General features: G+C 44.6%; 1 protein-coding gene across 4 annotated transcripts in view; it reads right to left on the bottom strand.

Moving 5' to 3' along the window:
* COPS3 (COP9 signalosome subunit 3) overlaps positions 1 to 25,528 on the bottom strand; it is a 38,874-nt gene that overhangs the window by 8,076 nt on the left and 5,270 nt on the right. The window contains exons 2-9 of one of the 4 annotated variants that reach the window (XM_030923637.1): positions 24,756 to 24,885; positions 17,415 to 17,527; positions 17,277 to 17,326; positions 13,209 to 13,369; positions 10,283 to 10,462; positions 7,261 to 7,401; positions 5,651 to 5,824; positions 686 to 772 (exon numbers count right to left, since the gene is read on the bottom strand). In XM_030923637.1, the coding sequence (XP_030779497.1) occupies positions 686 to 772; positions 5,651 to 5,824; positions 7,261 to 7,401; positions 10,283 to 10,462; positions 13,209 to 13,259 (633 nt within the window). In that variant the 5' untranslated portion in view covers positions 13,260 to 13,369; positions 17,277 to 17,326; positions 17,415 to 17,527; positions 24,756 to 24,885. The remainder of the gene's footprint in view (positions 1 to 685; positions 773 to 5,650; positions 5,825 to 7,260; positions 7,402 to 10,282; positions 10,463 to 13,208; positions 13,370 to 17,276; positions 17,327 to 17,414; positions 17,528 to 24,755; positions 24,886 to 25,528) is intronic. The other 3 variants (XM_010370940.1, XM_010370941.2, XM_030923638.1) reach the window with 3 other exon arrangements.

Raw genomic sequence — 25,528 nt, forward strand, 5'->3', positions numbered from 1 at the left:
GTAGTCCCAGCTACTTGGGAGGCTGAGATGGGCGGATTACTTAAACCCAGGGAATTGAGGCTGCAGTGAGCCAAGACTGTGCCACTGCACTCAAGCCTGGGAAACAAAATGAAGCTATCTCAAAAAAAAAAAAAAAAAAAAAAAAAAAAGGAGCACAAATAGGATACAAGCCTGGTATGTATATCATATGAGCACACCAAAACTAGAAACCATATGGACTATAAGGAAATAGACCAAATTGTCAATAGTGGTTGACTTTGGAGATTCCCTAGCTTTTCTCCTTTTTAATAGTTTCCACAATGAACATCTGTTACAGGAACAAAAATCCAGTAATTAATTTTTAAAGAAATGAAAATCCAGGCCAGGCACAGTGGCTCATGCCTATAATCCCAGCACTTTGCGAGGCCGAGGCAGGCAGATCATGAGGTCAGGAGTTCGAGACCAGCCTGACCAACATGGTGAAACCCCGTCTCTACTAAAAATACAAAAAATTAGCCGGCCGTGGTGGTGCATGCCTGTAGTCCCAGCTCTCGGGAGGCTAAAGCAAGAGAATCACTTGAATTCGGGACGTGGAGGTTGCAGTGAGCCGAGACTGCGCAACTACACTCCAGCCTGGCGACAGAGCGAGACTTCATCTCAAAAAAATAAAAAAAAAGAAAAGAAAAGAAAAAGAAAATACACTTACCATGTGCAGAACATATTTTTCTGCCTCCTGAGGTCCAGATAACTGCACGCGACTTGCCATATCTTGTAATGACAGAGTTAAAAAGGTCTGAAAGAAGCAGAATTAGTCACAGGTAGGAACAACGAAGGAAAGACATTTTATTAAAATGTGTACAGAGCGGCCAGGCGCGGTGGCTCACGCCTGTAATCCCAGCATTTTGGGAGGCCAAGGCAGGTAGATCACGAGGTCAGAAGATTGAGACCATGCTGGCTAACACAGTGAAACCCCGTCTCTACTAAAAATACAAAAAAGAGGGGCCAGGCGTGGTGGCTCACGTCTGTAATCCAAGCACTTTGGGAGGCCAAGCTGGGCAGATCATGAAGTCAGCAGATAGAGACCATCGTGGCTAACAAGGTGAAACCCCGTCTCTACTAAAGATACAAAAAATTAGCCAGTATGGTGGCACATGCCTCTAGTCCCAGCTACTTAGGAGGCTGAGGCAAGAGAATCAGAGAATTGCTTGAACCCAGGAGATGGAGGTTGCAGTGAGCCGAGATTGCACCACTGCTCTCCAGCCTGGACGACAGAACAAGACTCTATCTCAAAAAAAAAAAAAAGGAAAAAAGTGTACAGAGCTCTTCCCATTGATGTACAGAATAAATCTGTGGAGATGACTTAAAACTGATGGGCCGGGTATGGTGGCTCACGCCTGTAATCCCAGCACTTTGGGAGGCCAAGGCGGGTGGATCACTTGACATCAAAAGTTCAAGACCAGCCTGGCCAACATAGTGAGCCTCCACCTCTATTAAAAATGCAAAAATTAGCTGGGTGTGGTGGCAGGCACCTGTAATCCCAGCTACTCAGGGGGCTGAGGCAGGAGAATTGCTTAAACTTGGGAGGTGGAGGTTGCAGCGAGCCGAGATCACGCCACTGCACTCCAGCCTGGGCGACAGAGTGAGACTCCATCTCAAAAAAAAAATAAGTAAGAATAAAAACTGATAAACCCAGTGGTTTGTCATCAATTTCCTAGAGGAGTAATGAAAAATGATTAATTTTATATATATATGTAAACTGGAAAGGAATCCTAGGTATGTACATCATTATGAAGATTTTCATTTTTGAATTTTGTATTAAACGTATCATCTATTAAATATAATTGAAAAAATAACACTCATCATTCAAAATTCAAAGTACACATTTTTAAACAAATGGGGGAATTAAATAAAAGAGGCTGCACACTTGTGCTACATGAGGGAAGCCAGTGTTTACCACTGCTGTCTTAGGATCTCATGAAAATGACCCCGTTCAGAAACACATTAAAAGAGCTCTATTCTTAATGGCAGCTGGCAACATTTACAACAATGGCATTTTCAGAGATGGGCATATTAAAGCCCTTATCTTGAAAATTCCTTTTTTTCTTTTTTTTTAAGAGATGGAGTCTTGCTCTGTTGCCCAGGCTAGAGTGCAGAGGTGCAATCGTAGTTCACAGCAGCTCAAGGGAACCTCCCGTTTCAGCCTTCTGAGTAGCTGAGACTACAGGTGTGCACCACTGTGCCCAGTTTATTTTACTTTTTTATTTTTTGTAGAGACGGGATCTTACTTAGTTGCTCAGACTGGTTTCAAGCTCCTGGTTTCAAGCTATCCTCCCACCTCAGCTCCCCAAAGTGCTGGAAGTACAGGGGTAAGCCACTGTGCCTGGCCATAAATTCTTGATGAGCCAATAATTTTAAAACCTACATATACTTTAGTTCAGAGAATAGTACCCAAGAAACTGAAATTATTGCTAACTTTAAGAAGTACACGAGAAGTTTAACACAAACGAAGACTCAAAAGTCAACATTCTAGCCTGGCCAACACAGTGGGATCCCATCTCTACAAAAAACCTAAAAGTAGGCCAGACGCTGTGGCTCATCATGCCTGTAATCTTAGCACTTTGGGAGGCCGAAGTGGGCAGATCACTTGAAGTCAGGAGTTCCAGACCATGCTGGCCAACATGGTGAAACCCCGTCTCTACTAAAAATACAAAAATTAGCCAGGTGTGGTGGTGTGCACCTGTAGTCCCAGCTACTTGGGAGGTTGAGGCAGGAGAATCGCTTGACCCAGGAGGCAGAGGCTGTGGTGAGCCAAGAACACACCACTGCACTCCAGCCTGGGCAATACAGCAAGACTCGGTCTCAGAAAAAAAAAAAAAAAAGCAGGGTCAAGAATAGAACATAGAGTATGACCCCAATTACATATAATTGGGGGACACTATGCATACACGTAGAAAAGAAACAGAGAAGAGGAACCTAGAAAAACATTTACTAAAATGTTAACACAAAGTAATATTTCAATGTCAGAAGTGGCAGATTTAACCCACCCCTAGTTGCCTTCCATCCCAGCCATGCCATCACCTACTGATACAGTCTACCTGTTAAGGCTTCTTTGGATTTTCTAGTAAGAAAACTTGGCTAGAAAAATCCTTTGATGTTTCCCCCTTCTTTTCATTCTAGCACTGGGACATCATGCCAAAAATGGAGCAGCCACTATCACAGATATAACCTTCTGACTAGCTATGTACTTTTTTTTTTTTTTTTGAGACGGAGTCTCTCTCTGTCGCCCAAGCTGGAGTGCAGTGGCCGGACCTCAGCTCACTGCAATCTCCGCTTCCCGGGTTCACGCCATTCTCCTGCCTCAGCCTCCCGAGTAGCTGGGACTACAGGTGCCCGCCACCTCGCCCAGCTAGTTTTTTGTACTTTTTAGTAGAGACGGGGTTTCACCGTGTTAGCCAGGATAGTCTCGATCTCCTGACCTTGTGATCCGCCCGTCTCGGCCTCCCAAAGTGCTGGGATTACAGGCTTGAGCCACCGCGCCCGGCTTAGCTATGCACTTTAAAGACACGGTTCCTGCCCACCATACCTTATGGTAGCCCTTCCCAGGTCCCTTCAGCAGGCAGTGCTTGTGAGCTCAGTGTACCACAATCCACCACTTCGTGTCAACACACAAAGGACCCAGGACCTTGATGACTTTGTAAGTCACCGCCCCAGCCCTGGAAAGACCATTTCAAGTTGAGACTCTTCCTGTTTGATCAAAAAAAAAATTTTTTTTTTTTTTTTTGAGATGGAGTCTCACTCTATCGCCTGGACTGGAGTGCAGTGGTGCAATCTCGGCTCAATGCAACCTCTATCTCCTAAATTCAAATGATACTCCTGCCTCGGTCTTCCGAGTAGCTAGGATTACAGGTATGTGCCACCACACCCAGCTAATTTTTGAAACTGTTATTTAATTTTCATTTACTATTTTGCAATTTAACATCTTTTGTAACATGTACTATCTTCTATGTTTGTTAGCATTTGGGTTCTTTTATCTAAACCTCAATTACTAGTCACAAACAGAGTGCAGCTGTTTTTTAATGGCTACCTCTTGGTAGGGAACGACAGAAATGTACTTAGTATGGTTCTGTTGGCACTTGGGCCAAAAAGAAAATTTCACAGAGAGAATTAGGCTGCTTGTTATTTAAGTCTCTTAGATCCTGGTCTTTTAAACCTGTAGGTCAAGGTTTTTCTGGCTCACAAATTACACTGGTTTTGATCTTTGAGTTGATTTCTCTTTCATGTTCTTCATTTTTCTCTCATAAATTAACTTTTTACAAATTCACTACTGATTTCCTTCTGTTAGGAAGCTATGGGTAGTCTTTCTAGAGCATTTGGAAGGATTCTATTTCTTGGCCATTGACCCTCTCCTCACCTTCCTTCCTCTTCTCCTTAGGATCCTTTATCCTTGTATAAGGTCTGCCCACCTCAACAGCCACTGGGCTAGGGGAAGTCACCTCTCCCCTAAGTCCTCACATAGCCAAATCCATCAGCCTTTTCCATTGCTGGGTAGCCTAGCAACAAACAGCCCCTATTCTGGTTCCTTGGCTTTTCCCCAACCATCCATCACCATGGCTGACACAAGGCAAAGGATGTGCACAGGAACAGATGTGCCGTGTTCTCAGCAGCTGTGAACCATGCATCTCTGTTCAGACTTCTCAAGAGAAAAAAGCAATCCTCTATTTGTTGAGCTATAGGATTCCTGTAATTTGCAGCCTATACCTTCCTAAAACACAAAATATTTCATTTTTCATTATTTTTCTGTACTGTTTGAACATTTGATATTAAGCACATTTTCTATAGTCAAAACCCAGCACGTTATTTTCATCTTGAAAATAAAAATTATATAATTGGCTTACATCCTAGAAGTCAATTGCACAAAGTTTGTACAACCCTGGCCTAAATGGTAATGTCCAAGTAGTACTATGTTCACATAAGATGTTCTCATTGGCCAGGCGCAGTGGCTCATGTCTGTAATCCCAGTACTTTCAGAGGCCAAGGCAGGTGGATCACATGAGGACAGGAGCTCGAGACAAGCCTGGCCAACATAGTGAAACCTTGTCTCTACAAAAAATACAAAGTATTAGTTGGACGTGGTGGCTCACACCTGTGGTCCCAGCTGCTTGGGAGGCTGAGGTGGGCAGATCACTTGAGCTCAGGAGACAGAGGTTGCAATGAGACAAGATCACGCCACTGCACTCCAGCCTGGGCAACAGAGCAAGGCACTGTGTCAAGGGGGAGAAAAAAAAAAGATATCTTATAGAGATCAGCACAGCCAGACAGGTTGCAAGGCTGGTCACAACGCATTGAAGTCTGCATCACTAGCATCCCTCATCTGCCCTGCTGGAGCTGCTGACCTCTCTGATGCTGCCTTTCACTGTCTCCCAATGTAGCCGTGTCTCCTATCTTTCTTCCTCTTCACCTGCTCCAAATATCCTGCTCTAGCCCTGAAAAGACCAAAGGTATAAATCAAATTCTTTCTAAGAAGCCAATTACAAGAGAGTTCTCTCTCAGCACAGAAATCCTGCCATGCTTTATCCCTGTACCTGCTTCCTCAGCTCTGAAAAGGGAGAGAAAGGGAAACATGGCCCCCAGGGTGTCAGGAGCTGCCCTGTGAAGGTGGCGCTTTCCTCACCTTTGTTAGCCTCTGAATATTCTTCTTATAAAGAGATGACAAGCATTGCTTCACCAGTCCCATGTTGTTATCACGAGTGAAAGTTTCACTGTGCTTATTCACCAGGTTTCGGAGTTCTGAGGGGTTGTTGGTTGAATACACTTGTGCTAACTCGTGGTATGCATTGCTAAGAGGCTAAAGATGCAAAGGAGGGAAAAAATCAGATTAGAACTTCAGAAGAGGCCAGGCGTGGTGACTCACGCCTGTAGTCTCAACACTTTGGGAGGCCGAGGCAGGCGGATCACCTGAGGTTCGGAAGTTCAAGACCAGCCTGACCAACCTGAAGAAACCCCGTCTCTACTAAAAGTACAAAATTAGCTGGGTGTGGTAGCACATGCCTGTAATCCCAGCTACTTGGGAGGCTGAGGCAGAAGAATCGATTGAACACGGGAGGCAGAGGTTGTGGTGAGCCGAGATCATGCCACTGCACTCCAGCCTGGGAGACAAAAGCAAAACTCTGCCTCAAAAAAAAAAAAAAGAAAAAAATTTCCAAAGACTCAAATGTGTATAGGAAGCAAAAACACACTTACATACTATTTTTTAAACAAGTATATCCCATGTTGTCAGGTAACAACACACTGTTACCCTACAAATTATAATTTACCCAAAGCAAATGCCTGGTTTTTAAGACCAAGTGGAGTAATTTATTTTCAACAAAATTTTGTAGTACAGATCAAGTAGTAACACAGCAGGTGAAAACCCACTGAATTTAGTGAAGGCACACGTCTTTATCAGTGGTTCTGTTTTTCTACTGATAAATCATATAGACAAGAAAGGAGTCAAAACATTCATCATTCCCAACTCTCCCTCTCTCTTTCTCACACCTCACCAGATGCAATGGGACAATCTGCTACTTCCGCTAGCAAGAAAGAAGACGGGACCAGGTGCCACGGCTCATGCCTGTAATCCCAGCACTTTGGGAGGCTGAGGCGGGTGGATCACGAGGTCAGGAGATCAAGGCCATCCTGGCTAACACGGTGAAACCCTGTCTCCACTAAAAATACAAAAAATTAGCTGGGTGTGGTGGCACACGCCTGTAGTTCCAGCTACTCAGGAGGTTGAGGCAGGAGAATCGCTTGAATCCGGGAGGCAGAGGTTGCAGTGAGCTGAGATCACACCACTGCACTCCAGCCTGGGTGACAGAGTGAGACCCCATCTCAAAAAAAAAAAAAAAAAAAAAGAAATAAAACAAAATAAAGGTCAGGCTCAGTGGCACACACCTGAAATCCCAGCACTATGGGAGGCAGAGGCAGAAGGACTGCTTGAGGCCAGGAGTTCAAGACCAACCTGGCCAACACAGCAAGACTCTGTCTCTGGGGGAAAAAAAAAATCAACTGTTACAGGAGCTTAAACATCTACAGCTGTAAGTACCTAGAGCACAAGTTTGAAAACGGGTTCCTGAGAAATATTCCATCTCAATCAGGTTATGAGAATGTCTGCTAATCTGAAGCTGTTAGGAGAACTAAATCACTATAAAACCAAGTTACAGAACCGTATCATTGCAATTTCTTGATATACTCAACATGCTCACGTAAGAAATCAGTTTTATGTAAAAAAAAAAAAAAACTTACCTTAATGAATCTACCCACAATTTGAGATGTATATTTTGGTAGCTGTTGTACTTTGCCAAGTAATATCAAAGACACTAAAATATACTTTTTATATGATTCCAACATGATATGACTGACTGCCATGGCAGGAGTAGTTATAGCCTAGGCAAAAGAAGAATGCTTACTGTAAAGAGAACATACCACAGTAGCAAACAGCAATCAGCCACATGTATCACATTAATTATAAATCAGTAATACTTTTTAAACGTCCCATTATTTTTATAACAGCCTTGAGATATAATTCATTTTATTTTATTTTAACTAATTAATTTATTTTTTAGAGACAGGGTCTCACTCTGTCATCTAGGTTGGAGCACAGTGATATAATTATGGCTGACTGCACCCTCAAACTCCTTGGGTTCAAGCGATCTGCCTGCCTCAGCTTCCTGAGTACCTGAGACTACAGGCATGGGCCACCATGCTTGACTAATTTTAAAATTTTTGGGCCGGGCGCGATGGCTCACGCCTGTAATCCCAGCACTTTGGGAGGCCGAGACGGGCGGATCACGAGGTCAGGAGATCAAGATCATCCTGGCTAACATGGTGAAACCCCGTCTCTACTAAAAAATACAAAAAAACAACTAGCCGGGCGAGGTGGCGGGCGCCTGTAGTCCCAGCTACTCGGGAGGCTGAGGCAGGAGAATGGCGTACACCCGGGAGGCGGAGCTTGCAGTGAGCTGAGATCCGGCCACTGCACTCCAGCCCGGGCGACAGAGCGAGACTCTGTCTCAAAACAAACAAACAAACAAACAAACAAACAAACAAACAAACAAGCAGGGCGAGGTGGCGGGCACCTGTAGTCCCAGCTACTCGGGAGGCTGAGGCAAAAGAATGGCGTAAACCCAGGAGGCGGAGCCTGCAGTGAGCTGAGATGCGGCCACTGCACTCCAGCCTGGGCGACACAGCGAGACTCTGTCTCAAAAAAAAAAAAAAAACAAATAAAAAATAAAATGAAATAAAATTTTTGGCCGGGCACGGTGGCTCATGCCTGTAATCCCAGCACTTTGGGAGGCCGAGGCAGGCAGATCATGAGGTCAGGAGATCAAGACCATCCTGTCTAACATGGTGAAACCCCATCTCTACTAAAAATACAAAAAATTAGCTGGGCGTGGTGGTGGGCGCCTGTAGTCCTAGCTACTCAGGAGGCTGAGGCAGGAGAATGGCATGAACCCGGGAGGCGGAGCTTGCAGTGAGCCAAGATCACGCCACTGTATTGCAGCCTGGGTGACAGAGCAAGACTCTGTTTCCAAAAAAAAAAAAAAAAAACATTTGTAGAGATGGGGTCTCACTATGCTGCTAAGGCTGGTCTTGAACTCCTGAGTTCAAGCAGCCCTCCCACTTCAGCATCCCAAAGTGCTGGGATTACTGGCATGAGCCACCATGCCTGGCCACTTTCTTGTCTTTTTATTTTTGAGGTGGAGTCTTGCTCTGTCACCCAGGCTGGAGTGCAGTGGCGTGATCTTGGCTCACTGCAACCTCCATCTCCTGGTCTAAGAGATTCTTTTGCCTCAGCATCCCGAGTAGCTGGGATTACAGGTGCCTGCTCCCACACCCAGCTAATTTTTGCATTTTTAGTAGACATTTTCACCATGTTGGCCAGATTGATCTTGAATTCCTGACCTCAGAAGATTTGCCTGCCTCGGCCTCCCAATGTGCTGGGATTATAGGTGTGAGCCACCGTGCCCAGCCTCTTGCTCTGCTTTTTTTTTTTTTTTTTTGAGACGGAGTTTTGCTCTTGTTGCCTAGGCTGGAGTGCAATGGCGTGATCTTGGCTCACTGCAACCTCCGCCTCCTGGGTTCAAGCAATTCTCCTGCCTCAGCCTCCTGAGTAGCTAGGATTACAGGCATGCACCATCATGCCTGGCTAATTTTGTGTTTTTAGTAGAGATGGGGTTTCTCCACATTGATCAGGCTGGTCTCCAACTCCCAACCTCAGGTGATCCGCCCGCCTCGGCCTCCCAAAGTGCTGGGATTACAGGCATGAGACACCGCACCCTCCCCTTCTTACCTTTTTAACACACACATCATCTTGATATTTCAAGACCAGTTTGCTCATGAATTACTATATTTGGCTACAGCAATGATAATGCATCCAGTGGCTATGAAGTACATTTTTATAATTTTCTGAATGTGTAGTCTTAAAGAGAAGTCACCTTGAAGATTTGACCTGACTAGACACATGCTTTAATGACACCATTTCCGCCTACTGGCACCTTATGGTAGCCCTTCTCAGGTCCCCTCAACAGGGCACATCAACCACTCATTATGGTATGGTTCAGAGCTATGGATGTGTGTACATGTGTGTGTGTATTATGTATTAGAATTCCAACTAAACTGAGCTCTCTGAAGGTTTTAAATATCCTTTATTAATACATGCTATGAACTAAAAAGGAACGTATGAACATCTAACTAATTTACCTTAAGACAACGGGTTTATTAATCAATATTGCGTATCTCTTTTTCAAAGTCTGAGTAAAGCTCCAGAATAGTCTACCAAATTGTGTACTATGTTTCATTACATAGACACAGAAAGGGTGGGAGGGACTATTACTGTGTACTCCTTTATACCCTTTAAATTTTGAATCAAGAGAATGTTTCACTGAGTAAATAAAACTTAACAAAATACCACACATGGTTTTAGAATAAGACACATCCAAGACCATTCAGTTCAATTGCTTCCTTATATGCAAACGAAGCTATAAAGGTCAAGAGACGTCATAACTTATCCCAAATCAGATAAGGTATAAGTGCAAGCCTAGATTAGAACCCACCCACAAGTGCTCTTCTATGCACTGGCACTGCTCCTCAACTTAGGGAGTAGGTTACCACCATTTACCTGATGACAGAGAAGCAGTCTCTGAAAGGACCACCACCTGAAGCGGAAGCCCCGGGATCAGTCCACTCTAGCCACAAACCTATGGGATCACTTTTTTGATCACATGAGTTCAGAACAACCTCAGCTAATTTTCAGAGAGATGATTACCTGTTCATAAAAGTAGAGAGCTCTTTCAAAGTTCTTCAGCCCAGTATAGATCATTCCTCCATAATAATAGTAACATAAAAAGTGCTTTGCATCATAGGCTCCATTCTCTTTACAGATATCCATCATATCCACGTCAAGATATGGAAGGGCAGGCTTAAAGCATTTTGCTAGCAAACAAAGCTGTGAACAAATTGATATTAAATCATCACTTTAATTTTACTTAGGCAGGTATTAGCAGAAGAAGAAAATTCATAGATTCCAGAAATTTCCAAATAATGTAATTGTGTTTTACATTTTATTGACTAAAATGATCTAAATGTCAACACATTTCATGTATCTGCTATCTGAAAAGCTTAGGACCAGAAGTGTTTCAAATTTTGGAATATTTGCAGAATACATACCAGTTAAGCATCCCTAATCTGAAAACCTGAAATCCAATTGCTCCAATGAACACTTTGAGTGCCAAGTTGGCACTCTAAAGATTTCAGATTTTGGAGCATTTTGGATTTCAAATTTTCGGATTAGGACTAATCAACCTGTACTCCATTTTCTTAGCCATTCAGAATAAAATAGCATTACCTTTTTTTTTTTTAATGAGACGGAATCTTACTCTGTCACACATGCTGGAGTGAAGTGGCGCAATCTCGGCTCACTGCAACCTCTGCCTCCCGGGTTCAAGTGATTCTCCTGCCTCAGCCTCCTGAGTAGCTGGGATTACAGGCGTGCACCACCACACCCAGCTAATTTTTGTATTTTTAGTAGAGACAGGGTTTCACCACATTGGCCAGGCTGGTCTCGAACTCCTGACCTCAAGTGATCCATCCACCTTTGTCTCTGAATGTGCTAGGATTACAGGCGTGAGCCACCTCACCTGGTGGAGCATTTCTTTATAAAAAGCTAAACAGCTATCAGGCCAAGCATGCTATAGACGATTGAGAATAGAGAATTCTACAGACAAGACTCAGTTATCCCTTAACCTATCCCTACCCATCTAATTAGAAGGCAAGAGTGTGTCCTCTTTCTCTTTACTGAACTAGTGGAATGGAAAGAGACCAGCATGGTGTGATAAAAATAGAAGTGCTTCCTTTAATTAATCCTTTCCAGTGTTTTAATCCTTTAGGTAAATGTAGGAAATTGTGCAACTCAGGAAAGCAAGCCCTTAGAATAGTTATCTAGCTAATGGAGATGCAGTATAGACATGCATACGAACTCACTGAGCTATACACTTTAGTATTTTATTGTCTGTATGTTGTACCTCAATCACAATTTTTTTAAAACATTAAAAAAAGACACATCTTCATATGAAACTAGAACATGTGTTTGAAATAATCCACACACCATGTTACTCTTGAAGGAAACAATGTAAATACCCCATGCAGACTTGTGAAACCATGGCATACTCATATTATAGACTACTCTGTACCTGTAGAGTAACCACTACGGAATCATCTCCAAGATATGTTAAATACAAAAAGCAAGCCACAGAAGAGTCTGCATAGATTAAAATTTATGTAAAAAATGAGAAAATATATATTCATATTTGCTTTTATGTCCATAAAGTCTTTGGAAGGATACACAAGAAATTACTAACATAGTTTCCTTTGTAGAGAAGAAATAGATGGCTAGCAAACAGAATGGAAAGGAGACTTCATTATATACCTGCCCTCCTCACAAAATAAGATAAATAAATGAGGCCAGGCATAGTGGTTCACGCCTGTAATCCCAGCACTTTGGGAGGCTGAGGCAGGCGGATCACTTGAGGTCCGGAGTTCAAGACCAGCCTGGCCAACATGGTAAAACCCCATCTCTACTAAAAATACAAAAATTAGCCAGGTGTAGTGGTGCACGTCCATAATCCCAGCTACTCAGGAGGCTGAGGCAGAAGAATTGCTTGAACCTGGGAGGCAGAGGTTGCAGTAAGCCTAGATCATGCCACTGCACTCCAGCCTGGGCAACAGAGCAAGACTCCATCTCAAAAAAAAAAAAAAAAAAAAAAAAAAGATAAATGAATAACATTTTAAGGTATAAGATATGTTAAGTTTCAGGTTCCACAATTTTTTTTTTTTTCTTGAGACAGAGTTTGATTCTTACGGCCCAGGTTGGAATACAATGGTACAATCTCGGCTCACCACAACCTCTGCCTCCTGGGTTCAAGCAATTCTCCTGCCTCAGCCTCCCAAGTAGCTGAGATTACAGGCATGTGCCACCACGCCCAGTTAATTTTGTATTTTTAGTAAAGACGGGGTTTCTCCATGTTGGTCAGGCTGGTCTGGAACTCCAGACCTCAGGTGATCCACCAGCCTCAGCCTCCCAGTGTTGGGATCACAGGTGTGAGCCACCACTCCCAGCAGGTTCCACAATTTAAAAAAAATGATTCAGGATTTTAAAAAAAGTTACAACTAGGGCCGGGCATGGTGGCTCACACCTATAATCCCAGCACTCTGGGAGGCTGAGGTGGGTGGATCACAAGGTCAGGAAGGAGTTCAAGGCCAGCCTGGCCAACGTGGTGAAACCCTGTTCTACTAAAAATACAAAAATTAGCCGGATGTGGTGGTGGGTGCCTGTAGTCCCAGCTACTCAAGAGGCTGAGGCAGGAGAATTGCTTGAACCCGGGAGGCAGAGGTTGCAGTGAGCTGAGATCGTTCCACTGCACTCCAGCCTGGATGACAAAGCGAGAATCTGTCTAAAAAAAAAAAGTTACAACTATTAATTACCCTATCTGTTCAACAAGCTTACTAGTTGAGCCCCATCCTAGAGTTTGCATCCAGCACCCGCCTGAATGTAACAGATGTATCTACATATTCTGACTTCTATAACACATCACAATATCCGCCAACTTGCCTTCTTTATCAAACCCAATGTTAAGCAAGCCCATCAACAACCTACACCTCTGAGTTGGTGTGAATCACACACTTTGGCTGCTTACCTGGCAGAGATCAGCATGTATTGAGGTCAGCTGGTTTGTATTCATCTGCATCTTGTCTATGGCTTGCTTAAGGATGCCAATTCCTCGCAGGGGCTGTCAGAAATGACATCTCTTTCAGATAAGTTCTCAAAGATGGCAGCACATTGGATCTTATGTTGTCACTTACAAATAAAAAATAACACTAATTGATAGGTTCCTTTAAATAGCAATATGAGGTTTCCATACTCTTTCAGGAAATTTCTGTACCATTTAAGTCAGAAAACGTTTTCTTAAGCTGTTTCTTGGAATTTTTAGATAACTCAGCACCATTTTTTAAATTATAAAAAGCTTTTATTTTTACAATGAAGATCAATAATCAAAAACAGTATTCCTTTCTGAATAGTTCATTATATTAACATCTAAACAAATGAAAACTTTCCAAATCACTTATTATACAAGAAACAACAGCCTATGTTTAGGAAAATTACTTGTGGATAAGGGTGTTGGCATTTTCCCATAGGGCAGTCTACCCCTTGCCTGGCAGTAAATTACTACCAAAACTAATACCATAGATTTCAAAAGGACTGTTTCCTGCCCTGATTATAAATAACAAGACCAAGTGTCAAATGAGGCATAATCCGTTTTTGGAAGACTAAAATATAGTCTCTTCCAAAATTGCTGGGCACGGTGGCTCACACCTGTAATCCCAGCATTTCAGGAGGTCAAGGTGGGTGGATCACGAGGTCAGGAGATCGAGACCATCCTGGCCAATGTGGCAAAACCTCGTCTCTACTAAAAATACAAAAATTAGCTAGGCATGGTGGCATGCGCCTGTAGTCCCAGCTACTAAGGAGGCTGAGGCAGGAAAATCGCTTGAACCAGGGAGGCAGAGGTTAAGGTGAGCTGAGATCGTTCAACTGCACCCCAGCCTCGGCAACAGAGAAAGACTCCATCTCAAAAAAATAAATAAATAAATAAATATATATATATATATATACACACGAAGAGACTAAAAATAGCTCAATAACTTATAGCTTTTTCAAAAACTCATGATTTTTCTTAACCATCTCTTTCAAACACAGTTACTTAGTACTACAAAATAACAACTGGTTCTATTTTCAGCCTCTTTCAAATCACTAATCTTAAATTCACTTTCAAGTTAAAAAGAAACACCTGTCTGGGTGCAGCGGCTCACACCTGTAATCTCAGCACTTTGGGAGGCTGAAGCAGGCGGATCATCTGAGGTCACGAGTTCTAGAGACTAGCCTGGCCAACACAGCAAAACCTCACCTCTATTAAAAATACAAAAATCGGGAGGCCGAGACGGGCGGATCATGAGGTCAGGAGATCAAGACCATCCTGGCTAACATGGTGAAACCCCGTCTCTACTTAAAATACAAAAAACTAGCCGGGCGACATGGCGGGCGCCTGTAGTCCCAGCTACTTGGGAGGCTGAGGCAGGAGAATGGCGTGAACCCGGGAGGCGGAGCTTGCAGTGAGCTGAGATCCGGCCACTGCACTCCAGCCTGGGCGGCAGAGCGAGACTCCGTCTCAAAAAAAAAACAAAACAAAAAAACAAACAAACAAACCAAAAAAAAAACAAAAATCATTGGGAGGCCGAGGCAGGCGGATCGCCTGAGGTCAGGAATTCGAGACCAGCCTGGCCAAACATGGTGAAACCCTGTCTCTACTAAAATTAGCCAGGCATGGTAGCTGTAATCCTAGCTACTAGGGAGGCTGAGGCAGGAGAATTGCTTGAACCTAGGAGGCAGAGGTTGCAGTGAGCCGAGATTGTGCCATTGCACTCCAGCCTGGATGACAGAGCAAGACTCTGTCTCAAAAAACAAAACAAAAATCAGCTGGGAAAGGTGGCACGTGCCTGTAGTCCCAGCTACTCAGGAGGCTGAGGCACGAGAATCGCCTGAAGCCGGAAGGTGGAGGTTGCAGTGAGCTGAGATCACATCACTGCACTCCAGCCTAGGCAACAGAATGAGACTCCAATTCAAAAAAATAAATAACTAAATAAAAACTTTAAAAACCCACATTATAGGATGAGCGTGGTGGCTCACGCCTGTAATCCCAGCACTTTGGGAGGCTGAGGCGGGCGAATCACGACGTCAGGAGATCAAGACCATCCTAACATGGTGAAACCCCGTCTCTACTAAAAATACAAAACATTAGCCGGACGTGGTGGCGGGCGCCTGTAGTCCCAGCTACTCGGGAGGCTAAGGCAGGAGAATGGCGTGAACCCAGGAGGCGGAGGTTACAGTGAGCCGAGATTGCGCAACCGCACTCCAGCCTGGGCGACAGAGCGAGACTCCATCTCAAAACAAACAAAAGGCCGGGCGCGGTGGCTCAAGCCTGTAATCCCAGCACTTTGGGAGGCCGAGACGGGCGGATCACGAGGTCAGGAGATCGAGACCATCCTGGCTAACACGGTGAAACCCCGTCTCTACTAAAAATACAAAAACTAGCCGGGCGAAGTGGCGGGCGCCTGTAGTCCCAGCTACTCGGGAGGCTGAGGCAGGAGAATGGCGTAAACTCGGGAGGCGGAGCTTGCAGTGAGCTGAGATCTGGCCACTGCACTCCAGTCCGGGCGACAGAGCGAGACTCCGCCTCAAAAAAAAAAAAAAAAAAAAAAAAAAAAAAAAAAAAAACAAAAAAAACCCATATTATAAATTGTGTTAATATTATAAAAGATAAAGACTGAAGCATTGTTCCAGATTAAGGGACACTAAAGAGACAAAGCAATGTAATGCATGGTTTTCTTTTGCTATACAGTACACTGTCTGAACAGCTAATGTCCTTTTATAGCAAAAGACAGTCCTTTTCACTGGCCAAAAATTTAAATGGGGTCTGTCAATTTGTTGATGCATTATATTAATGTTCATTTCTGGGCCGGGCGTGGTGGCTCCTGCCTGTAATCCTAGCACTTTGGGAGGCCAAGGCGGGAGGATTGCCTGAGCTCAGGAGTTCAAGACCAGTCTGGCAACATGGTGAAACTCAGTCTCTACTAAAATACAAAAAATTAGCTGGGCCTGGCAGCATGCACCTGTAGTCCCCAGCTACTCAGGAGGCTGAGGCAGGAGAACTGCTTGAACCTGGGAGGCAGAGGTTGCAATGAGCAGAGATGGCGCCACTGCACTCCAGCCCAGGCATCAGTGCAAGCCCCTGTCTCCGAAAAAAATATAAAATAAAAAAAGTAAGAATTCATTTCTGGATGCTGACCATTACACTGTGCTATGTAAGAGAAGGTCCTAATTTTTAGGCTTTACCCACTGAAGTATTTAGGGATAAAGAACAGCAATAGCATATCTGCAATTTGCTTTCCAATGGCTCAGAATAAAACAGAGAGGAAGAGAAAAAAAGAAGAAGTGTGATAAAATGTTAACATTTGGAGAATCTAGGTGAAATGTATGAGAATCTGTTATATTATTCTTGAAGCGTTTTGTAAGGCTAAAATAATGTCCTAATGAAAAGTTAAAACAAAAAATGTAATAAACAAAACCCAGCATATTACAACATAAAGGGAACTAGCGGCCGGGTGCAGTGGCTCACGCCTATAATCCCAGCACTCTGGGAGGCCAAGGTGGGCAGATGATGAGGTCAGGAGATCGAGACCACGGCGAAACCCCATCTCTACTAAAAATGCAAAAAATTAGCCGGGCATAGTGGCAGGTGCCTGTAGTCCCAGCTACTCGGGAGGCTGTGACAGAAGAATGGCGTGAACCCAGGAGGCGGAGCTTACAGTGAGCCAAGATTGTGCCTCCAGCCTTGGCGACAGAGCGAGACTCTGTCTCAAAAACAAAACAACAACAACAAAAACACGGTACTAGCTTGGTAATTCCAACTACTTGCTGGTTCCAGCAGCAGCCTCCCTGAGGCGCCACACCTCCCCATGCCCCCACCTCATTCAGGGGACGTGAGGGCTTCCTGTGCTTACAGCACTGACTGTGAGTGCTCTCAAGTGACCACAGATACGTAGGTGGTGGATGCTCAGTACTAACCGGAATCTTAATAAAGTAGTTCACTGTGTAAGCTAGTTACGTATTTTAACAAAACTAGGAATACTTGAATAGTATTTCTTACCTGTTTTCTTTCCACAAGTGCATTTGTTAGCTGATGGCAAAGCCCAGCAACTAGATACAATAACAAAATATTGAAAATATAAATATAACCACAAAGGCAAAATATTTTCAATGGAGAATAAAATGTTATTTAGCTTACAAGTGTCTGTTGCATATCGAATGTGCTCCCCATTACAAGTACTGATGAAGAGTTGAACCTGTGAGAATAGCGTCTCAAAGTCAGGAACACTGGGCATAGAAAACTTCACAAACCTAGAATAAGGAGAAAATAATCAAATTACCCTGATAGTTCATGGGATAAAATACAGAAGCAACGTATCCAAGAAATCCATCCTGCCTCCGATACTCTGTAAAATCAAATGAGCAACAGTATTTTTTAGAATTAAGAACTAGGCCAGGACAGTGGCTCATGACTGTAATCCAAGCACTTTGGGAGTCAGAGGCAGGAGGACTGCTTAAGGCCAGGAGTTTGAGACCAGTCTGGGCAACATGGTGAGACCCTGTCTCTACTACAAAAAATGAATTAGCCAGGTGTGGAGGTGCATACCTGTAGTTGCAGATACTTGGGAGGCTGAGGCTAGACGATCACTTGTGCCTAGAAGGTTTAGGCTGCAGTGAGCTATGATCATGCTACTGCACTCCAGACTGAGTGACAGAGCAAGATCCAGTTTCAAAAAGCAAATAAATAAGAACTAGAATCCGTGAGATTTTCCTGACCTGGTTATTTTGCACAATCAAGATACAGAACAGACACAAATAAGGGTTAAGAAAAATATGTGGCTGGGCACAGTGGCTCACGCCTGTAATCCCAGCACTTTGGGAGGTCGAGGCAGGTGGATCACGAGGTCAGGAGATCGAGACCAGCCTGGCTAACACGGTGAAACCCCATCTCTACTAAAAATACAAAAAATTAGCCGGGCGTGGTGGCGCACACCTATAATCCCAGCTGCTTGGGAGGCTGAGGCAGGAGAATGGCATGAACCTGGGAGGCTAAGCTTGCAGTAAGCCGAGATTGCGCCACTGCACTCTGCAGCCTGGGTGACAGAGCGAGACTCCATCTCAAAAAAAAAAAAAAAAAAAAAACCCAGAAAAAAGAAAAATATGTTTATGCCCAGCATGGTGGCTCACACCTGTAATCCCAGCACTTTGGGAGGCCAAGGCGGGTGGATCACCTGAGGTCAGGAGTTCGAGACCAGCATGACCAACATGGAAAAACCCCGTCTCTAATAAAAATACAAAAAATTAGCCGGGCATGGTGGTGCATGCATGCCTGTAATAACAGCTACTTGGGAGGCTGAGGTAGGAGAATCGCTTGAACCCGGGAGGTGGAGGTTGCAGTTAGCTGACATGGTGCCATTGCACTCCAGCCTGTGCAAAAAGAGCAAAACTCCACCTCAAACAAACAAAATATACATATATATACACACACATATATATACACACACATATATATACACACATATATATACACATATATGTACACACATATATATACACATATATATATACACATACATATATACACATATATATACACACATATATACACACATCATATATACACACATATATACACATATATACACACACATATATACATATATACACACACATATATGTACATATATATACATATATATGTTTAATTAGGAACAACTTTCAAGATGAAAAATTCCACTAAATGAAGCCAAATAGGCTGGGCGTGGTAATCCTAGCCTGTAATCCTAGCACTTTGGGAGGCTGAGGTGGGCAGATCACAAGGTCAGGAGCTTGAGATCAGCCTAGCCAATGTGGTGAAACCCCATCTCTACTAAAAACACAAAAATTAGCTGGCCGTGGTGGCACATGCCTGTAGTCCCAGCTACTCAGGAGGCTGACAGGAGAATTGCTTGAACCCAGGAGGCGGAGGTTGCAGTGAGCTGAGATCGTGCCACTGTACTCTAGCCTGGGAGACAGAGCAAGACTCTGTCTCAAAAAAAAAAAAAAAAAAAAAAAAAAAGGCCGGGCGTGGTGGCTCACGCCTGTAATCCCAGCACTTCGGGAGGCCGAGGTCAGGAGATCGAGACCATCCTGGCTAACACGGTGAAACCCCGTCTCTGCTAAAAATACAAAAAATTAGCCAGGCCTGGTGGCAGGCACCTTTAGTCCCAGCTACTTGGGAGGCTGAGGCAAGAGAATGGCGTGAACCTGGGAGGCAGAGCTTGAGGTGAGCCTAGATCGTGCCAGTGCACTCCAGCCTGGGCGACAGAGCGAGACTCCATCTCAACAAACAAACAAACAAAAAATCAGTTGTTGCAGGTGGGCACAGTGGCTCCCGCCTGTAACCCCAACACTTTGGGAGGCAGAGGCAGGTGGATCACTTGAGGCCAGAAGCTCCAGACCAGTCTGGCCATCCGGTGAAACCCTGTCTCTACTAATACAAAAATTAGTCAGGTGTGGTGGCGCACACTTGTAATCCCACCTACTCAGGACGCTGAGGCATGAGAACTGCTTGAGCCTGAAAGGCAGAGGTTGCAGTGAGCTGAGATTGCACCACTGCACTCCAGCCTGGACGACAGAGGGAGACTCCGTCTCAAAACAAAAAACAAAAAACTTGTTGCTTTTCCTGCTTTGAGAACATACTAAGGGGGACCAAGAGTGAGAGCTATGGGCTGGCTGGAGGTGGGCAGAGGCTTAGGTTAAAGATGCTGCCATCAGCTGTGTGATCTACTTGGGAATAACACTGACAGAACAACTGATGGGCAGGACAGGAGGAGGGGAATGGTGAGGAGGACTCAGGTGATCCTTCCCAAGTAACTCAGCAGATGGTGCCATCAACTGCCATAAGAAACACTCCAAGAAGGCGTGGTGATAGGTTTTAGGAGAGAAATCATGTAAACTAGCACTATTAAGGCATTGGTTGTAAGGAAATTTCAAGTTCTTTTCTAGAAAAAAAAAGTACTGTTGAAACATAATTTCAAGAAAAATCAGGCCGGACACCGTGGCTCACACTTCTAATCCTAGCACTTTGGGGGGCCAAGGCAGGCAGATTACTTGAGGTCAGGAATTCAAGACCAACCTGGCCAACATGGCAAAATCCAGTCTCTACTAATAATACAAAAGTTAGCTGGGCATAGTGGCATGCGCCTATAGTCCCAGCTACTTGGGAGGCCGAGGCAGGAGAATCACTTGAACCTGGGACGCAGAGGCTGCAGTGAGCAGAGGTCCCGCCACTGCACTGCAGCCTGGGGGACAGAGTGAAACTGTGTCTCAAAGGAAAAAAAAAAAAAAAAAGAAAGAAAGCTGGGTGCAGTGGCTCATGCCTGTAATCCCAGCACTTTGAGAGGCCAAGGTGGGTGGACCATGAGGTCAGGAGTTCAAGACCAGCCTCGTCAACATAGTGAAACCCCCCTCCCTACTAAAAATACAAGAATTTGCCGGGTGTGGTGGCATGTACCTGTAGTCCCAGATACTTGGGAGGCTGAGGTGGGAGAATCGCTTGAACCTGGGAGGCGGAGGTTGCAGTGAGCTGAGATCACGCCACTGCACTCTAGTCTGGATGACAGAGTGAGACTCTGTCTCAAAAAAAAAAAAGAAGAAAGAAAGAAAGAAGAAAAGAAAAACTAAATGGATATTACCTAATCATAATTTCTCCTACGGCCGGGCGCGGTGGCTCAAGCCTGTAATCCCAGCACTTTGGGAGGCCGAGACGGGCGGATCACGAGGTCAGGAGATCGAGACCATCCTGGCTAACACGGTGAAACCCCGTCTCTACCAAAAAAAATACAAAAAACTAGCCGGGCGAGATGGCGGGCGCCTGTAGTCCCAGCTACTCGGGAGGCTGAGGCAGGAGAATGGCGTAAACCCGGGAGGCGGAGGTTGCAGTGAGCTGAGATCCGGCCACTGCACTCCAGCCTGGGCGACAGAGCGAGACTCCGTCTCAAAAAAAAAATAAAAAAAAAAAATAATAAAAAAAAATAATTTCTCCTACGTCTTTTGGTTTGTCTACTTCCATCTATACTGCATTATTTGACTTAACAATGTCACCATACATCCGTATTTACACTTTGTAATTATTAGACACGTGAGAAACAGTTTCACTTGGGGTTCACAATAGGTCAGTGAAGCATTGCGACTGCCAGTTTATAAATAAAAACATGAAGCTCAGGGCCAGGAGCACTGGCTCACGCCTGTAATCCCAGCATTTTGGGAGGCCTAGGCAGGCAGATCACGAGGTCAGGAGGTCGAGACCATCCTGGCTAACACGGTGAAACCCCGTCTCCACTGAAAATACAAAAAATTAGCCGGGCGTAGTGGCAGGCGCCTGTAGTCCCAGCTACTCGAGAGGCTGAAGTAGGAAAATGGCGTGAACCCGGGAGGCGGAGCTTGCAGTGAGCAGCGATCACGCCACTGTACTCCAGCCTGGGCAACAGAGCTGACGCTCTGTCTCAAAAAAATAAAATAAAATAAAATAAAAATAAAAATAAAAAATAAAAATATGAAGCTCTGGGCCCCACAACTCAAAATTGGAAGAATATATAGATTCAAAACCAGGATCCTCAGCCAGAATCTCAGGGTTCTTTCCATACCTTACCTAACACATACAATGGTAAAACACCTTACAGCTTCAAAATGCTTTCATGTCCATTATTCACCTGATATATATGTATATGTGAGTTTATGTGTGTATAAAACATGCATGCTGTCTGTTTTTTTTTTTTTTTGAGGCGGAGTCTCGCTCTGTCGCCCGGACTGGAGTGCAGTGGCCAGATCTCAGCTCACTGCAAGCTCCGCCTCCCGGGTTTACGCCATTCTCCTGCCTCAGCCTCCCGAGTAGCTGGGACTACAGGCGCCCGCCACCTCGCCCGGCTAGTTTTTGTATTTTTAGTAGAGATGGGGTTTCACCGTGTTAGCCAGGATGGTCTCGATCTCCTGACCTCGTGATCCGCCCGTCTCGGCCTCCCAAAGTGCTGGGATTACAGGCTTGAGCCACCGCGCCCGGCCAGCTGTCTGTTCTTTTTTGAGATAGGGTCTTGATGTCACTCAGGCTGAAATGCACTGGTGCAAGCATAGCTCACTGTAGCCTCAACCTCCCAGCCTCAAGCAATCCTCCCACTTCAGCCTCCTGGGCAGCTGGGACCACAGGCATGTGCCACCACACCCGGCTTTTTTTTAGGGGGCAGGGGAGGGACAAGGTCTTGCTCTGTCACCCAGGCAGAAGTGCAGTGGCACAAGCACAGCTCACTGCAGCTTCAATCTCCTGGACTCAAGTGATCCTCCCACCTCAGCCTCCTGAGTAGCCAGGACCATGGGTGTACACCACCACGCTTGCCTAATTTTTATATTTTTTGTAAAGACAGGGTTTCACCGTGTTTCCCAGGCTGGTCTCGAACTCCTGAGCTCAGGCAATCTGCCCACCTCAGCCTCCCAAAGTCCTGGGATTACAGGCATAAGCCACCATACCTGGCCACACTTTTTTTTCTGTAGAGATGGGGTCTTGCTATGTTGCCCAGGCTGGTCTCAAACAGAGACTCCCAAAGTGCTAGGATTACAGGTGTGAGCCACTGTGCCCAGCATCTGCTCTTTCATATAAATAAGAAAATACAGACAGTAAAAATCCCTACCAGCACGGTCCAATAGAACTATCTGCACTGGTGGAAATGTTATAGATCTGTGCTAAGACAAGGACATGTGACCACATGTGGCTACTGGGTACTTGAAACATGGCAAGTACACTCGAATCTTTAATTTTAATTTAAATAGCTGCATATGGCTAGTGGCCACCATACTGCAAGCATAACTCTAGATCCTTCCATTCTGACAAAGATTCTTCTCTAAACTCTGCTCCAGACACATACCTTTGTCTCAGGAATCCCAGTGTAAGTGAAGCCAGACTCTCACTTTAAGTCAATTTCTTCTCAGTTTATTTATATCATTTCAAATGTCATGACAACCACAATATCCCAATTTATAATACTATAACATCAAGAGAATTACTGTCAAGTACACAGTTACAAAGAACCCCAATTAAAATAAGGTCTATTTAATTTGGTCTTAAATAGCTTAAATTTGTTTGAAGAGAATTCTAAGCAATGTTGTTTTGGACCTTTGATACTTTTTCCTTTTTTGAGATAAGGTCTCACTTTGTCATGCAGGCTGGAGTGCGATGGCTTAACTGTAACTTACGAAGCCTTGAACTTCTGGGCTCAAGTGATCCTCCCACCTCAGCATCTTGAGAAGCTGGGCATGTACACTACACCCAGTAGTACAGGCATGTACCACTACACCCAGCTAACTTTTTTATTCTTTGCAGAGATAGGGACTTGTTATGTTGCCTAGGCTGGTCTCAAACTCCTGGCCTCAAATGATCCTCCCACCTTGGCCTCCCAAAGTGTTGGGATTATAGGCATGAGCAACTGTGCCCAGCCGATATTTTCATTCAATGTATTCTGCCATGCCCTGTGGCAGTACTCTTCCGAATTTCTTTTTAATTTAGAAAATGTGGACAATCCTATGGATTACATGAATAAAAGTACTCAGATAAATGCAAACTATAGTCCCCACAATTGAGATGGCCATTTTTTAAAACAAATTTTTCAGAATTTGTATAAACATAAAGGTTTTCTTTTTTTTTTTGAGATAGTCTCACTCTGTCGCCTAGGCTGGAGTGCAGTGGCACGATCTCAGTGCACTGCAACCTCCGCCTCCTAGGTTCAAGCAATTCTCCTGTTTCAGCCTCCCGAGTAGCTGGAATTACAGGCACTCACCACCATGCCCAGCTAATTTTTGTATTTTTAGTAGAGACTGGGTTTCACTCTATTGGCCAGGCTGGTCTCGAACTCCTGACCTCTGGTGATCCATCCGCCTCGGCCTCCCAAAGTGCTGGGATCATAGGCATGAGCCACTGTGCCCGGACACATGCACTCCAGCCTGGGCGACAGAGCAAGGCTCCGTCTCAAAAAAAAAAGAAAAAGAAAAAAAGATAAAATTGAACAAAATATAACAAGCAATGATTAGTTGGAATGATTAAACTGTAACTGCTATAACTTTAGTTTTGCAAAAGAGCTCAATGTTGTTTACAATAGTTTACTTTCCATACCAAAAATAAATAAATAAATAAAAATAAAGCCAGGGCCAGGCGCGGTGGCTCACACCTGTAATCCCAGCACTTTGGGAGGCTGAGGCGGGCGGATCACAAGGTCAGGAGATGGAGACCATCCTGGCTAACACGGTGAAATCCCGTCTCTACTAAAAATACAAAAAATTAGCCGGGCGTGGTGGCGGACGCCTGTAATCCCAGCTATTCGGGAGGCTGAGGCAGGAGAATGGCGAGAACCCAGGAGGCGGAGCTTGCAGTGAGCCGAGATTGCGCCACTGCACTCCAGCCTGGGCGACAGACTGAGACTCCGTCTTGAATAAACAAATAAATAAAAATAAAGCCAGAAAGTGCAGAATGTTCGGTTTTAACAAGCACAAAACTATAAAAGAAGATGCCCCTTACAAAACAGCAAGGACGCCCAAGGAGTGTTCTTGTACATCCAGAGCCCCGAGCACAGTGTCCAGATGGGATAAGTTCTTCGCAAGGAGTTCCCCACTCTTGTTGATCAGTTCACAAAGCTGTGTCATTTGCCCTGGAAAACAGGAACACCACCACTGCATTTTAGCTACAGCACTAACTAAACTAATGGAACTCTAACCACAACTTTGTACTTCAGAGCCTGAAGTGCCCAAAAAGGATTCTTACATCTCCTTCATTTCGGATGAGGATCCTGAAGGACTGGAGGGGTGAATCAACCTATCCATGGTCTCAAAACGAGTTAGAGATTACCTGGACCTCCCACTTCTCTCTGACTCTGAATGTTTCACCTTTTTCTCTATTCTGTTTTCCAGTCTCCCAAGCTGAAATGCAAATGTTACTATTAACAGCTCTCTGCATCCAAATGATTTAGTTTTACTTCCTAGGTCTCTCAGCTCCATTTCTTTCTCTCTCCCCTCTCTGCCCTAATTCAGATCCTCATCATTTTTTCTCTGGATTACATCATAAATCTTTTTTTTTTTCTTTTTTTGAGACGGAGTCTCACTCTGTCGCCCAGGCTGGAGTGCAGTGGCATAATCTCGGCTCACTGCAACCTCCGTCTCCGAGTTCAAGCGATTCTCCTGCCTCAGCCTCCCAAGTAGCTGGGATTACAGGTGCCTGCCACCGCACCTGGCTAATTTTTCATATTTTTACTAGAAACGGGGTTTCACCTTCTTGACCAGGCTGGTCTTGAACTC

The sequence above is a fragment of the Rhinopithecus roxellana genome, chromosome 19 (assembly GCF_007565055.1).
Source record: "Rhinopithecus roxellana isolate Shanxi Qingling chromosome 19, ASM756505v1, whole genome shotgun sequence".
Classification (NCBI taxonomy): domain Eukaryota; kingdom Metazoa; phylum Chordata; class Mammalia; order Primates; family Cercopithecidae; genus Rhinopithecus; species Rhinopithecus roxellana.